This window comes from Hylobates moloch, unplaced genomic scaffold (genome assembly GCF_009828535.3).
Source record: "Hylobates moloch isolate HMO894 unplaced genomic scaffold, HMol_V3 SCAFFOLD_10, whole genome shotgun sequence".
Lineage (NCBI taxonomy): Eukaryota > Metazoa > Chordata > Mammalia > Primates > Hylobatidae > Hylobates > Hylobates moloch.
Genome location: NW_026652285.1, coordinates 13749372 through 13765560, shown reverse-complemented (window position 1 = coordinate 13765560; position 16189 = coordinate 13749372). Strand labels below are relative to the sequence as shown.

The window sequence follows — 16189 nt, the reverse complement described above, 5'->3', positions numbered from 1 at the left end:
TTAAGCCATGTGATCTTGCCACCACTCTTGGAACCTGAGAGAACACAGTTGGAAGATCAGTGATCTTGTTCAAGCTGCACGCTTTACAAGTGAGGGAACTGGCCCGGAGAGAGAGGCATGATTTACCAGTGGTCATATGGCACAGGTAGTCTAGGATTGTTAATTTTTGTCCTAGTGTTTTTCCTCCTTGTACTACCTGTTAAGTTATGTTTGATATAACACTCTTTAGGAGAATCCTGATTATTCTGAAGAAATCCTTAAGGGTGAGTTGGCACGGATCATCTACAAAAATTCTGTAAGCATAATTAAAGGTAGGTATCTTTTGAACATTAATTTTGGTAGGAAAGCGAAACATTCTATTCCTAATGAAGAAGATCTTTAGCTAGTTTTGAAATTTTCCATTAGAATGTATATAAAACTCTGTAGGAGTAGTGTCCTGTTTCTTTCAGAAAATGCTTATTTTTCCTAGGCTATAACTGAACATTTCAGTAACTTATTTATTTTTTGAGATGGAGTCTTGATCTGTTGCCCAGGCTGGAGTGCACTGGCGTGATCTCGGCTCACCACAACCTCTGCTTCCTGGGTTCAAGTGATTCTCCTGCCTCAGCCTCCCAAGTAGCTGGGACTATAGGCGTGTGCCACCCTGCCTGGCTAATTTTTGTATTTTTAGTAGAGACATAGTTTCACCATGTTGGTCAGGTTGGTCTCGTACTCCTGACCTTGTGACCTGCCCGCCTCGGCCTCCCAAAGTGTTGGGATTACAGGCATGAGCCACCACGCCTGGCATAAGTCTTTTTTTAAAATTTATATTCTACTCCCGTTTTTTTCCCTTAAATTTCAATAGGTTTGGGCCAGGTGTGGTGGCTAATGCCTGTAATCCCAGCACTTTGGGAGGCCAAGGCAGGTGGATCACCTGAGGTCAGGAGTTCGTGACCAGCCTGGCCAACATGGTGAAACCCCATTTCTACTAAAAATACAAAAATTAGCTGGGTGTGGTGGTGGGTGCCTATAACCCCAGCTACTTGGGAGGCTGAGGCAGGAGAATTGCTTGAACCCGGGAGGTTGCAGTGAGCTGAGATAGCACCTGGGCAACAGAGCGAGACTTCATCTCAAAAAAATAAGAATGTCAATAGGTTTCTGGGGAACAGGTTTAGTGGTGATTTCTGAGATTTTGGTGCACCCATCAACGAGCAGTGTACACTGTACCCAGTGTGTAGTCATTTTTCCTTCCATTTTTTTTTTTTTTGAGACAGAGTCTTACTCTGTCACCCACGCAAGAGTGCAGTACAGTCATGGCTCACTGTAGCCTTGACTTCATGGGCTCAGGTGATTCTCCCACTTCAGCCTCCTGAGTAGCTGGGCATGGACCTCTACAGCTGGCTAGTTTTTGTACTTTTAGTAGAGATGAGGTTTCACCATGTTGTCCGGGCTAGTCTTGAACTCCTGAGCTCAAGTGATCCTCCTGCCTTGGCCTTCCAAAGTAATGGCATTACTGGCGTGAGCCACTGCACCCATCCTCAGTAAGTTCTCATGGAGTAATTAAATCATGTGGGGAGTTGAAAATTAGTTCTTTTTTTATGAATACTCCAAAGATATTAACAATAACTTTGCTTGAGTAGGAGGACACTGGGGTGAGGGACTATGGGATGACTTTTCTTCTATTTTGTTCTATTTCTCATTTAAAAAAACAGAAAGATTAACTCCAGTACATGAAGAGAATGCTACTTTTAAGGTGATTCTTATTGGCAATAAACTTCCCCTCCCCTGCTTTTTAAATTTAGGTGCAGAATTTCACGTGTCACTGCTTTCAATTGCACAGCTGTTTGACTTTGCCAAAGATCTACAAAAAGAGATTTATGATGAGTAAGTAAAGTTAGTAGAAAGGTGAATATATCTATTTCTGATCTTGAGATTAAGGGTTTGAGGTTGGATATTTAGTAGAAGAGAAAGAAAATACCACATTGAATCCCTGGAATAAAAGCTAATATTGGCCGGGTGCAGTGGCTCACACCTGTAATCCCAGCACTTTGGGAGGCAGAGGTGGGTGGATCACCAGAGGTCAGGAGTTCGGGACCAGCCTGACCAACATGGTGAAACCCCGTCTCTACTAAAAATACAAAATTAGCTGGGCGTGGTAGTGCGTTCCTGTAATCCCAGCTACTTGGGAGGCTGAGCCAGGAGACTCGCTTGAACCTGGGAGGCAGAGGTTGCAGTGAGCCAAGATTCCACAATTGCACTCCAGCCTAGGCGACGAGCAAAACTCCATCTCAAAAAAAAAAAAAAAAAATTAATATCATATTATGTTAAAAAAATTTCCTGGCCCAGTGCAGTAGCTCACACTTTGGGATCCCAGTACTTTGGGAGGCCAAGGCAGGTGGATCCCTTGAGCTCAGGGGTTTGAGACCAGCCTAGGCAACATAGTGAAACCCTGTCTCTACAAAAAATAAGCTAGGTGTGGTGGTGCATGCCTGTGGTCCTACCTACTCTGGAGGCTAAGGTGGGAAGATCACCTGAGTCCGGGAGGTTGAGGCTGGAGTGAGCTGTGATCCTGCCACTGCACTCCTGTCTGGGTCACAGAGTGAGACCGTGTCTCAGAAAAAAAGTATTTTCCTGATTGAGTTCTTTGATTCACTTACCGGGGGAAATAGTTTATTCAAGAAAAAAAAATCTAGCTGGGCGCGGTGGCTCAAGCCTGTAATCCCAGCACTTTGGGAGGCTGAGACGCGCGATCACCTGAGGTCGGGAGTTTGAGACCAGCCTGACCAACATGGAGAAACCACATTTCTACTAAAAATACAAAATTAGCCGGGCGTGGTGGTGCATACCTGTAATCCCAGCTACTCGGAAGGCTGAGGCAGGAGAATCACTTGAACCCGGGAGGCGGAGGTTGCAGTGAGCTGAGATTGCGCCATTGCACTCCAGCCTGGGAAACGAGCGAAACTCCATCTCAAAAAAAAAAAAAAAGTCTAAAGCTTATATAAAATTCTAAATTCTATTTTCCTGGCATTTATCCATAAAATGAGAGTTATACTCGTATGTTTATAGTTGAGTGCTGGTAATTTTATTCTTTTTATTTCTTTATTATATTTTTATTTATTTATGTTTATAATTATAAAGATGAGGTCTCACTGTGTTGCCCAGGTTGATCTTGAATTCCTGAGCTCAAGTGATCCTCCTGCCTTAGCCTCCCAAAGTGCAAGGATTACAGGTGTCAGCCATTACACCTGGCTGGTAATTTTATTCTTCAATGTCTGATTATATGGTTTAACAATTATTTGTAAGCTTCGGCAACGTGGCGAGACCCTGTTTTTACAAAAAATAACAATAAAATTAGCTAGGTATGGTGTTATGTGCCTGTAGTCCTAGCTACTTGCGGGGCTGAGGTGGGAGGATCCCTTGAGCCTGTGACGTTGAGGCTGTCATGAGCTGTTACTGCGTCACTTCACCCCAGCCTCGGTGACAGAGTGAGACCCTGTCTGAAAAAAAGAAAAAAATTATTTGTAGCCTACCTTGTGGGTACTTCCATTCTTTGGTAGCACCTCTTCCTTTGACAGGAGGGGAAATAGAACTTGAATCAATTTGTTGTTTGGATATCTTCAGGGTTTTGAGAGAGGAGTAGGTTGTGCTTTTTCTCTATTATTTAGAAAATGAAGAACCCTGGCTGGGCGTGGTGGCTTATGCCTGTAATCTCAGCACTTTGGGAGGCTGAAGTGGGCGGATCACCTGAGGTCAAGAGATTGAGATCATCCTGGCCAACATGGTGAAACCCTGTCTCTTACTAAAAATACAAAAATCAGCTTGGTGTGGTGGCGTGCACCTGTAATCCCAGCTACTCAGGAGGCTGAGGCAGGAGAATCGCTTGAACCTGGAAGGTGGAGGTTGCAGTGAGCTGAGATCACGCCACTGCACTCCATCCTGGTGACAGAGAAGAATGTCTCCAAAAAAAAAAACAGATGCGGTGGCTCATGCCTGTAATCCCAGCACTTGGGAAGGCCGAGGCAGGCGGATCACCTGAGGTCAGGAGTTTTGAGACCAGTCTGGCCAACATGGTGAAACCCCACCTCTACTAAAAATACAAAAATTAGTTGGGTGTGGTGTCACATGCCCGTAATCCCAGGTACTCGGGAGGCTGAGGCAGGAGAATTGCTTGAACCCAGGAGGCGGAGGTTATAGTGAGCTGAGATCGTGCCACTGCACTCCAGCTTGGGCAACGAGAGAAACTCTGTCTTATTTAAAACACACACACACACACACACAAAAAAACGAAAATGAAGAGCTCAGCTATAATAACGTTCTTTAGGCTGGGCACAGGGGTTGTAATCCCAACACTTTGGGACAGACTATTGCTTGAGCCCCCAGGAGTTGGAGACCATCTTGGGCAACATGGCAAAACTCTGTACAATAAAACTACCAAAATTAGCTGGGTATGGTGGCATGCACTTGTAGTACCAGCTACATGGGAGGCTGAGGTGGGAGGATCACCTAAGCCCGGGAGGTGGAGGCTGCAGTGAGCCATGATGGCACCACTGCACTCCAGCCTGGGTGACAGACCCTATCTCAAAAACAAAAAAAAAGTTCTTCAGGTCTCTTGGAGTCTTGTGTTGTCACAGATAACTGCTGATTTGACTTCGAGAGCTAACTTGAAAGTTAACATTTGTGAATGATACCTGAAATATCCTGAAACTCAATAAATGTGGGACAGCTCTGGCCAGGTGCAGTGGCTCACACCTGTAATCCCACCTAGCACTTTGGGAGCCCGAGGCAGGAGGATCACTTGAGGTCAAGAGTTTGAGACCAGTCTGGCCAACATGGTGAAAACTCATCTCTCCCAAAGAAATACAAAAATTAGCCGGGCGTCGTGGTATGCGTCTGTAATTCCAGCTACTTGGAAGGCTGAGGCAGGAGAATTGCTTGAATCCAGGAGATGGGGGTTGCAGTGAGCTGAGATCGCGCCACTGTACTCCAGCCTTGGTGATGGTGAGATTCTGGCTCAAAAAAAAGTGAAAAAGTGGGACAATTCTGATCCATTGACAAAATTTTCTACAATTAGTGAAGATATTCTGGAGAGCCTGTTGGGAAATAGTTTTTTTTTTTGTTTTTTGAGACGGAGTCTTGCTCTGTTGCCCATGCTGGAGTGATGTGATCTCGACTCAGTGCAACTTCTGCCTCCTGGGTTCAAGCAATTCTCCTGTCTCAGCCTCTCTAGTAGCTGGGACTACAGTCACATGCCATCATGCCCGGCTTATTTTTGTATTTTTAGTAGAGATGGGGTTTCGCCATATTGGTCAGGCTGGTCTCGAACTCCCGACCTCAGGTGATCCACCCACCTCAGACTCCCAAAGTGCTGGTCTCCCAGTGGCGTTAGCCACCGGACCCGGCCTGGGAAATAGTTTTTATGGTACTGCAGTTGTTACAGGGATGTCCTGTGTAGATTTTTTTTGAGACAGAGTCTCGCTCTGTCACCCAGGCTGGAGTGCAGTGGCGCAATCTCGGCTCACTGCAAGCTCCGCCTCCCGGGTTCATGCCATTCTCCTGCCTCAGCCTCTCCGAGTAGCTGGGACTACAGGCGCCCGCCACCACGCCCGGCTAATTTTTTGTATTTTTAGTAGAGACGGGGTTTCACCATGGTCTCGATCTCCTGACCTCGTGATCTGCCCGCCTCGGCCTCCCAAAGTGCTGGGATTACAAGCGTGAGCCACCACGCCCAGCCCTGTGTAGATTTTTTAAGCATAGGTAACTGTTTCTCTGATATTCTGAGTTAGTTTTTTGTTGTGGGATAGATACCAGTAAGTTGTATTTTTCAGCCTTCAGGCTCTACACACAGATGATCCTCTCACTTGGGATTATGTGGCAAGGCAAGAATTAGAGATTGAGTCACAGACAGAAGAGCAGCCTACAACGAAACAAGCCAAAGCAGTGGAGGTCAGCCGGAAGGAGGAAAGGTGCTGTGCTGTATATGAAGAGGCAGTGAAGACTCTGCCAACAGGTGAACTTCACCAAACCATGATGTAACGTAGAAGGAATAGTATCCCTGAGTGTGAAACTTAAGCTACCGTTCCCACTGCCAAAATCAGTATTGGGGATGTCTCTGTAATATAGTTTATGATGTGCCTGGCTTTCTTTTTTTTTTTTTTTTTCTGGGAGGCAGAGTCTTGTTCTGTCACCCCGGCTGGAGTTCAGTGGCTTGATTTCGGCTCACTGCAACCTGCACGTCCGGGGTTCAAGCAGTTCTCCTGCCTCAGCCTCCCAAGTAGCTGTGACTACAGGTGCCCGCCACCATGCCCAGCTAATTTTTTTGTATTTAGTAGAGATGAGGTTTCACTGTGTTGCCCAGACTGGTCTTGAACTCCTGAGCTCAGGCGATCCACTTGCCTTGGTCTCCCAAAGTGCTAGGATTACAGGATTACAGGTGTGAGCCACCGTGCCTGGGTTTTTTTTTTTTTTTTTTTTTGAGACAGAGTCTCACTCTGTTGCCCAGGCTGGAGTGCAATGGCGCGATGTCGGCTCACTGCAACCTCCGCCTCCCGAGTTCAAGCGATTCTCCTGCCTCATCCTCCCGAGTAGCTGGGATTACAGGCGTGTGCCACGATGCCTGGCTAATTTTTGTATTTTTAGTACAGACGGAGTTTCACCATGTTGGCCAGGCTGGTCTTGAACTCCTGACCTCAGGTGGTTTGCCCACTTTGGCCTCCTAAAGTGCTGGGATTACACGCATGAGCCACCGCATTTGGCCGTGCCTGGCTTTCTAACTTGCTCTTGGCTTTCTAACTTGGTCTTTCTCTGATGGTAATGGAGCTTTTATGACCTTCCTCCATAGTAGTGGTATTTATGTTCATTTATTTTGGGGGAAACATAGGAAATAATTCCTAAGATTCTTTAATTATTATTTCTTTTTTTTTTTTTTTTTTTGAGGCAGAGTCTCGCTGTCGCCCAGGCTGGAGTGCAGTGGCACAATCTCGGCTCACTGCAGGCTCCGCCCCCCGGGGTTCACACCATTCTCCTGCCTCAGCCTCCCGAGTAGCTGGTACTACAGGCGCCCGCTACCACGCCCGGCTAATTTTTTGTGTTTTTAGTAGAGACGGGGTTTCACTGTGTTAGCCAGAATGGTCTCGATCTCCTGACCTCGTGATCCGCCTGCCTCGGCCTCCCAAAGTGCTGGGATTACAGGCGTGAGCCACCGCGCCCGACCTAATTATTATTTCTTAATTATCTTTGTTTTTTTTTGAGACAGGATCCTGCTGTGTCACCCAGGCTATAGTGCAGTAGCACAATTTCAGCTCACTCCAACCTCTGCCTCCTGGGTTGAAGCAATCCTCCCGCCTGAACCCCCTGAGTAGTTGGGTCTACAGGCACATGCCACCACGCCAGGCCAATTTTAATGTATTTTTTGTAGAGATGGAGTTTCGCCATGTTGCCCAGGCTGGTCTTGAACTGCTGGAATCAAGCGATCTGCATGCCTCGGCCTCCCAACTTGCTAGGATTACCGATGTCCTTAATTATCTTTTTTTTTTTCTTTTTGAGACAGTCTCACTCTGTTGCCCAGGCTGGAGTACAGTGACACGATCTCGGGTTACTGCAACCTCTTCCTCCCAGGTTTAAGCAATTCTCCTGCCTCAGCCTCCCGAGTAGCTGGGATTACAGGTGCATGCCACCATGCCCCACGGATTTTTGTATTTTTAGTAGAGATGAGGTTTCACCATGTTGGCCAGGCTGGTCTTGAACTCCTGACTTCAGGTGATCTGCCTGCCTCAGCCTCCCAAAGTGATGGGATTACAGATGTGAACCACTGTGCCCCGCCCTTAATTATCTTTGGATAGTGATTTAATTTTTATTTTGTAATAATGTAGAATAAAGGCAGAGGGGATATATAACCTGGATAAGGCTTTCAATTTTTATATTTAAGCTGTTACTCAGTGGTTTTCCCCCAGTATTTGAGGTGTTTGATTGGCTGTAGTCAGAGTAAAACTTTTTAAAATCAGGCTGATTTAAACTCTTCTTCAGAGGAGAGTTTTCCCCTTGAAGAGAAGATGTGTGATGACTGTTTTTTTCCTTCTCTTTTAGTAACTTTGATGTGATGAATGTTGAACTAAGTGATCTGATCAACACAATCTTTCTGACTTTTCCAGAGGCCATGTGGAAGTGTTACATCACCTTTTGCTTGGAAAGATTTACTAAGAAGTCAAATAGTGGGTTCCTTAGAGGGAAGGTGAGGTTGTTACATGGTTACATGGTTACAGTGGTTGACTAGATAGTGACTGCCTTCTGAAAGAACAGAAGCACAGCTCTTCTGGTGTCTGGCACAGTTTCTGAGAACTTTTATGCTTAGCCACTCTCTCTCTCCTTGTGGGCGACGTGTCGTTCTAAAGGTCTGAGTCTGGTTTGCCGCCAGGTTAGGAGGGGCTCTCGTGTAACTGGGCTCCGTTCGGTGCAGCTGCCCATTGCATCTATTCATAAGTGAAACCACCATGCAGGAGCAAGTCAGCTTCTTTGAATTTTAAGAAATGCACAAAACTGCTTTTGTTCACGTCAGAGGCCAGAGGCCCCTGCTGGGATCTTTGTAATGAACTGAGGGATTTTTCTGTTTTCAGAGGTTGGAAAGAACCATGACTGTATTCAGGAAGGCACATGAACTGAAGCTTCTGTCAGAATGCCAATACAAGCAGTTGGTAAGGACATGGAGAAAATATTCTGTCCAGTTACAAATACCTTATTCTAGTTGTTTTGTGCCAGAGTCATGTTTTAAATATATATAGTCTTAAGATGAAGGCCATTTGGGAGTTTGGCATATGAAGTGTGTTTATATGTGTTTGCCAGTATTTGGCTTATGCAAAAAATGAAATCTGTACTAGCAAAGGGAGGAATATTATATAGTGAAAAACACTTAGAAGAAGAGTCATGATTTGGGTTTATTTTGTTTGTCCACCCATTCTTTTTTTTTTTTTTTTTTTTTTTTTTGAGACGGAGTCTCACTCCATTGCCCAGGCTGGAGCGCAGTGGCGTAATCTCAGCTCACTGCAACCTCTGCCTCTTGGGTTCAAGTGATTCTTGTGCCTTAGTCCCCCAAGTAGCTGGGATCACAGGTGCATGCCACCACACCCAGCTAATTTTTGTATTTTTGGTAGAGATGGGGTTTCACCATCTTGGCTGGGCTGGTCTCTAACTCCTGACCTCAAGTGATCCGCCTGCCTTGGCTTCCCAAAGTGCTGGGACTACAGGTGTGAGCCACCACGCCTGGCCAAATTTTTGTATTTTTAGTAGGGACAGAGTTTCACTATGTTGGCCAGGCTGGTCTTGAACTCCTGACCTCAAGCGATCTGACTGCCTCAGCCTCCCAAAGTGCTGAGATTACAGGCGTGATCCACCACTCCTGGCCGTGCCTGACTTTCTAACTTGGTCTTTCAGGCGTGAGCCACTGTTCCCAGCCTAGATGATTCATCTTCTGTCAGAAGAAACATATCAAATCGTTTCATCTCTTAGACTGGAGGCTGTATGGGTGGTAGGGAATGCACCTGATTTGCTCACTATTGAATCTAGCATATATAGTGTGCAATAAAAATGCTTGCTGAATGTACTGATTATATACTGCCATTTAATTTTTCACAAATTTGTACAATTGGATTGGTTTTAGTTTTTTTTTTCTCTTTTTCAAATAATGTAGATATAAGCATTTTGAACAGGTAAGATTTCCTTTCGTTCGTGTATTTTTTGGCCCATATTTGTTAATGTAAAAGTCCCAAATTGAAGCATTGAGCACTTTCATGACTCTTGCTACAAAGTGTCAAATTGAATTTCAGAAAAATTGCATTAGTTTATGTTATGTCCAGCTGTGTTTGAATGACTATACCTGTTTCCTTATTTTTAAAAATTTTTTGGAGACAGAGTCTTGCTCTGTCACCCAGCCTGGAGTGTAGTGGCATGATCTTGGCCCACTGCAACTTCCTCCTCCCAGGTTTAAGTGATTCTCCCAAATCATCCTTTCGAGTAGCTGGGATTACAGGCGTGTGCCAACACACCTAGCTAATTTTTGTATTTTTAGTAGAAACAAGGTTTCACCATGTTGGCCAAGCTGGTCTCGAGCTCTTGACCTCAGGTGATCTGCCTGTCTTGGCCTCCCAAAGTGCTGGGATTACAGACGTGAGCCACTGATCCCAGCCTATTTGTTAATTTTCATCCTCTGTTTGGTGAGCATGTGTTCTGGCATAGTGAACTGTTTTGTTTTTATTTATTTATTATTTCTTTGAGGCGGAGTTTCATTCTTGTTGCCCAGGCTGGAGTGCAATGGCATGATCTAGGCTCACCTCAACCTCCGCCTCCTGGGTTCAAGCAATTCTCCTGACTCAGCCTCCCGAGTAGCTGGGATTACAAGCATGCACCACCACGCCTGGCTAATTTTGTATTTTTAGTAGCGACAGGGTTTCTCCGTGTTGGTCAGGCTGGTCTCGAACTCCCAACCTTAGGTGATCTGCCTGCCTCAGCCTCCCAAAGTGCTGGGATTACAGGCGTGAGCCACCGTGCCCGGCCATGAACTGTTTTATTAAAAACTTACGCCGGGCATGGTGGCTCACGCTTGTAATCCCAGCACTTTGGGAGGCCAAGGTGGGTGGATCATCTGAGGTCAGGAGTTCGAGACCAGCCTGGCCAACATGGTGAAACCCCATTTCTACTGAAGTACAAAAAATTAGCCGGGCGTGGCGATGGGCGCCTGTTGTCCCAGCTACTCGGGAAGCTGAGGCAGGAGAATTGCTTGAACCCAGGAGGTGGAGTTTGCAGTGAGCCGAGATCATTGCGCCACTGTACTCCAGACTGGGTTACAGAGCAAAACTCTTGTCTCCAAACAAAAACGAAAACAAAAACAAAAAAACCTAACTTACAGTCTAAATTCTTTTTTTTTTTGAGACCCAGGCTGGAGTGCAGTGGCGCGATCTCAGCTCACTGCAAGCTCCGCCTCCTGGGTTCACGCCATTCTTCTGCCTTAGCCTCTCCGAGTAGCTGGGACTGCAGGCACTTGCCACCATGCCCGGCTAATTTTTTTGTATTTTTAGTAGAGACGGGGTTTCACCGTGGTCTCGATCTCCTGACCTCGTGATCCACCCGCCTCAGCCTCCCAAAGCTCTGGGATTACAAGCGTCAGCCACCGTGCCCGGCCTACAGTCTGAATTCTTTAGGTTCTCTGGTTTTTACGTCTTCCTTGTTTTTGGATAACCCTCATGGGTAGGAGCAGTGAAAATAGGAGAAATTCTTTTTTTTTTTTTTTTTTTTTGGGGGGGGGTCCGCCCTTTCGCCCCGGGTGGGGTGGAGGGGTGGAGGCTCAGGGCACTGCAAGCTCCCCCGCCCGGGTTCATGGGAGTCTCGCTCTGTCGCCCAGGCTGGAGTGCAGTGGTGCAATCTCGGCTCACTGCAAGCTCCGCCTCCCGGGTTCACGCCATTCTCCTGCCTCAGCCTCTCCGAGTAGCTGGGACTACAGGCGCCTGCCACCACGCCCGGCTAATTTTTTTGTATTTTTAGTAGAGATGGGGTTTCACCGTGGTCTCGATCTCTTGACCTCGTGATCCACCCGCCTCGGCCTCCCAAAGTGCTGGGATTACAAGCGTGAGCCACCGCGCCCGGCCGAAAATAGGAGAAATTCTAAATCGTTCACTTTGTGCCTGTTTAACAGCCATGGAAAATTTGTTTTGATACCTATAAATTATCACATAGCTCATTTCTTCTTTTTTTTTTTTTTTTTTTTTTTTGAGATACAGTCTTGCTCTGTCGCCGAGGTTGGAGTGCAGTGGCGTGATCTCGGCTCACTGCAATCTCCGCCTCCTGGGTTCAAGCGATTCTTCTGCCTAAGCCTTCTGAGTAACTGGGATTACAGACGCACACCACCACACCCAGCTAATTTTTGTATTTTTAGTAGAGATGGGGTTTCACCATGTTGGCCAGGATGGTCTTGATCTCCTGAGCTCGTGATCTGGCCGCCTCGGCCTCCCAAAGTGTTGGAGTTACAGGTGTGAGCCACCACACCCAGCCTCTTTTTTATTTTAAATTGTGGTGGAAAGGTTGGTGAAATTCTTGCCTCAAATGAGGTTTTTATTTGTCTCCATTTACATAGATTGTTTGGGTTTCAGTAATTAATTTTCCAGTCATCCTTCATCTTGTCTAGATTGTTTCGTTGCTGTGTCATAACTTACTGAGAGAAGCTCTGGAAGTGGCAGTAGCTGGAACTGAATTGTTTAGAGACTCTGGGACAATGTGGCAGCTGAAGCTGCGGGTGCTGATCGAGTCAAAGAGCCCTGACATAGCCATGCTTTTTGAAGAAGCCTTTGTGCACCTGAAACCCCAGGTCAGTGAGCTGGATCTTTTGTATTCATTATATTTGGGAAACCTTTTAAGACTAGCCAAGGCTCTTTTGGAATGTAGTTGGCTATTGAGAGCCAACTCTAGAGTGGCATTTGCCATTAAGTGGCGATGGTTCATAGGTTAAGAGTAGAAGAATTTGCTTCTATTTAATCTCCTTTATTTGAAAGTTGACAAAATTATATAAAACTTCCTATTCTATTTAGATATCTTATAAAGTTAGAAATACCAGTAGAATATTAATTGCCCTTGCTGAATATAAGCCCAACTTTTTTTTTTTTTTGAGATGGAGTCTTGCTCTGTTGCCCATGCTGGAGTGCAGTGGTGTGATCTCAGCTCACTGCAATCTCCGTCTCCCGGGTTCAGGCAATTCTCCTGCCTCAGCCTCCCGAGTAGCTGGGAGTACAGGCGTGCACCATCACACCCGACTAATATTTTCTATTTTAGTAGAGACAGGATTTCTCCATGTTGGCCAGGCTGGTCTGGAACTCCTAGCCTCAAGTGATCTGCCCGCCTTGGCCTCCCAAAGTGCTGAGATTACAGGCGTGAGCCATGGTGTATGGCCAGATTCACTTTGCAGTGAATTTTTTATATTAGTAGGAAAAATGTATTCCAGAAGATAAAGTAGGAAAAAAACTACTGCTCATTTGGTGTTGCTTTCTTTTTCCTTTTTTTTTTTTTTGAGACAAAGTCTTGTTCTGTTGCCCAGGCTGGAGTGCAGTGGTGCAAACTTGGCTCACTGCAACCTCCGCCTCCCAGGTTCAAGCGATTCTCCTGTCTCAGTCTCCCACCACCATGCCCAGCTAATTTTTGTATTTTTAGTAGAGACATGGTTTTGCCATGTTGGCCAGGCTGGTCTTGAACTCCTGGCCTCAAGTGATCCACCTGCCTCCGTCTTTAAAGTGCTGGGATTACAAATGTGCACCACCATGCCTCGCCTTTGCTGCTCATTTGTATGTACCTCTGGGACATGAATGAAGATCAGACACTTCAGCCTAGATTACTTAGTTCTTGTGTTGTGGGTCTTAGACAGCAGAGACATGATCTGGGTAGCTGTGGGTCTAACTGTGTGGTTTGTTAATTGCTTACTTAACTAAAAGATGATTGATGATAACTACGTGAAATATTTCCCAGTAGAAAGGAACTAAAATTCACAGAAGAGTGTTGCCCTGAGTGACTTGGTCAGAAGGCTGGCTGTGTTCTGGCGTGCCATTCCTGCTGGGCAATGAGAATTCTGTCACAATGAGGACTGTTTGGGAATGAATCCCTATTTTACATATTGATTATCTTAGGAGGAACCTGCCTTTTTAACTAGTTTTCAGAGCATAAGACTAAACTGTCATTTTATAGCATAAAAAAATTGATACATAATATTTTACACATTTATAGGGTACATGCGATGTTTTATTATATGCTGTTTTCTAACTAACATTTTTTAAACTGGGAGTAGGTTTGTCTGCCATTGTGGATTTCCTGGGCAGAGTGGAGTGAAGGTGCCAAAAGCCAAGAAGACACTGAGGCAGTCTTTAAGGTATAGGCTCCGTGTTCTAAGTCTCGTGGTGTGGGGAATGGCAGAAGTTTCCCTGGTTGGTCAGCTCTAGTATTGCAGGTGCACCTAAAGCACTATGGAGTGGCCTCAGGTGGTTCTGGGAAAATCTTTTTTGATATCTATAAGTTTTCTCACATAGTTTCTTTCTTTTTTCTTTTAAATTGTAGAAAGCTCTCTTAGCTGTCATAGGTGCCGACTCAGTAACCCTGAAGAATAAGTACCTGGATTGGGCTTATCGAAGTGGTGGCTACAAAAAGGCCAGAGCTGTGTTTAAAAGGTACTCACAGACGTTCATAGTTGTTACTAGTCTCTCTACCCCATACTCAGCCGCTCATACCCAGATTATTTGAATCACAAATAGTATCTGAGGGAGTAATCCAATACACTTTTTCTTTTTTTTTTTTTTTTAAGATGGAGTCTTGCTCTGTTGCCCAGGCTGGAGTGCAGTGGCACAATCTCAGCTCACTGCAATCTCCGCCTTCTGCTTTCAAGTGATTCTCCTGCCTCGGCTTCCCGAGTAGCTAGGATTACAGGCGCCTGCCACCACACCTGGCTAATTTTTAAATTTTAGATTTTAAAGACAAGGTTTCACCATGTTGGCCAGGCTGGTCTCAAACTCCTGACCTCAGGTGATCTGCCCGCCTCAGCCTCCCAAAGTGCAGGGATTATAGGCATGAGGCACCACACCTGACCCAATACACTGTTTCATTTTCCTTTTTTTTTTTGAGACAGAGTTTCACTCTTGTCACCCAGCCTGGAGTACAGTGGTGAGATCTTAGCTCACTGCAATGTCCACTTCCTGGGTTTAAGTGATTCTCCCGCCTTAGCCTCCTGAGTAGCTGGGATTACAGATGTGCGACACCACGCCTGGCTAATTTTGTAATTTAGTAGAGATAGGGTTTCATCACGTTGGCCAGGCTGGTCTCGAACTGCTGATCTCAAGTGATTTGCTTGACTTGGCCTCTCAAAGTGCTGGGATTACAGGCATGAGCCAGTGCATTTGGCCTCCAATAAACTTTTTCAAAAAGTAATGTTTCCCTTCCTTTTTTGAGACAGGTTCTCGCTCTGTCACCCAGGTTAGAGTGCAGTGGCACAATCATGGCTCACCGAAGCCTTGACCTTCTGGGCTCAAGCAGTCCTCCCACTTCAGCCTCCCAAATGTCTGGGTCTACAGGCATGTACCACCATGTCCAGCTAACTTAAAATATTTTTTTTTTTTTGTAGAGACTGAGTCTCACAGCATTGTTCAGCCTGGTCTCGAACTCCTGGACTCAAGCAGTCCTCCTGCCTCAGCCTCCCAAAGTGCTAGGATTATAAGTGTGAGCCACCATGCCTGGCCTTCCTTTTCTTTTTTTTGAACAATAAAAGCAGTTCATTGTGGTGGGGGAAAATATAACCATGATAATTTATTACATCATCAAAGGAAAAATTATTGTTAACATATAATTTTAAAATTTGTTTTTATGTAGTTGAGATTATAGTATAACTGTAATTTTATTTATGATTTAAAAAAAAATTTTTTTTTTTTTTGAGATGGAGTCTCACTGCGTTGCCCAGGCTGGAGTGCAGTGGTACAGTCTCGGGTCACTGCAACTTCTGCCTCCCGGGTTCAAGCGATTCTCCTGCCTCAGCCTCCTGAATAGCTGGGATTACAGGCATGTGCCATGATGCCTGGCTAATTTTTTATATTTTTAATAGATAAGGGTTTTTGCCATGTTGACCAGGCTGGTCTCGAACTCCTGACCTCTGGTGACCTGCCTGCCTTGGCCTCCCAAAGTGTTGGGATTACAGGTGTGAGCCACTGTGCCTGGCCTAAATCTTTTTTTTTCCTTTGAGACAGAGTCTTGCTGTGTTGCCCAGGCTGAGTGTAGTGGTGCCATCTTGGCTCACTGCAAACTCTGTCTTCGTGGTTCAAGCGATTCTTGTGCCTTAGCTTCCCAAGTAGCTGGGACTACAGGTGTGCGCCACCACACCCAGGTAATTTTTTTATTTTTAGTAGAGATGGGGTTTCACTGTGTTGCCCAGGCTGGTCTTGAACTCCTGGGCCCAAGCAGTCTGCCCAGCTGAGCCTCTCAAAGTGCTGGGATTACAGGCATGAGCTACCATGCCTGGCCATGCCCCGCTAATTCTTAAATTTTTTTGTAGAGTCGGGGTCTCGCCTTGTTGCTTAAACTGATCTTGACCTTATGGCTTCCAGTGATCTTCCTGCCTTGGCCTCCCAAAGGGCTGGGATTGTAGGTGTGAGGCACTGTGCCCAGCCAAAAATTCTTTATAAACATCATTTATTAAACATAGCTAGGC

At 45.7% G+C, this 16189-nt stretch overlaps 1 protein-coding gene across 1 annotated transcript in view; it reads left to right on the top strand.

Moving 5' to 3' along the window:
* UTP6 (UTP6 small subunit processome component) overlaps nucleotides 1-16189 on the top strand; it is a 41891-nt gene that overhangs the window by 17189 nt on the left and 8513 nt on the right. Inside the window, exons 9-16 of the mRNA XM_058445386.1 lie at nucleotides 230-311; nucleotides 1782-1863; nucleotides 5805-5986; nucleotides 8127-8206; nucleotides 8589-8666; nucleotides 12146-12325; nucleotides 13790-13870; nucleotides 14056-14214. Coding sequence (XP_058301369.1) covers nucleotides 230-311; nucleotides 1782-1863; nucleotides 5805-5986; nucleotides 8127-8206; nucleotides 8589-8666; nucleotides 12146-12325; nucleotides 13790-13870; nucleotides 14056-14214 — 924 coding nt within the window. The remainder of the gene's footprint in view (nucleotides 1-229; nucleotides 312-1781; nucleotides 1864-5804; nucleotides 5987-8126; nucleotides 8207-8588; nucleotides 8667-12145; nucleotides 12326-13789; nucleotides 13871-14055; nucleotides 14215-16189) is intronic.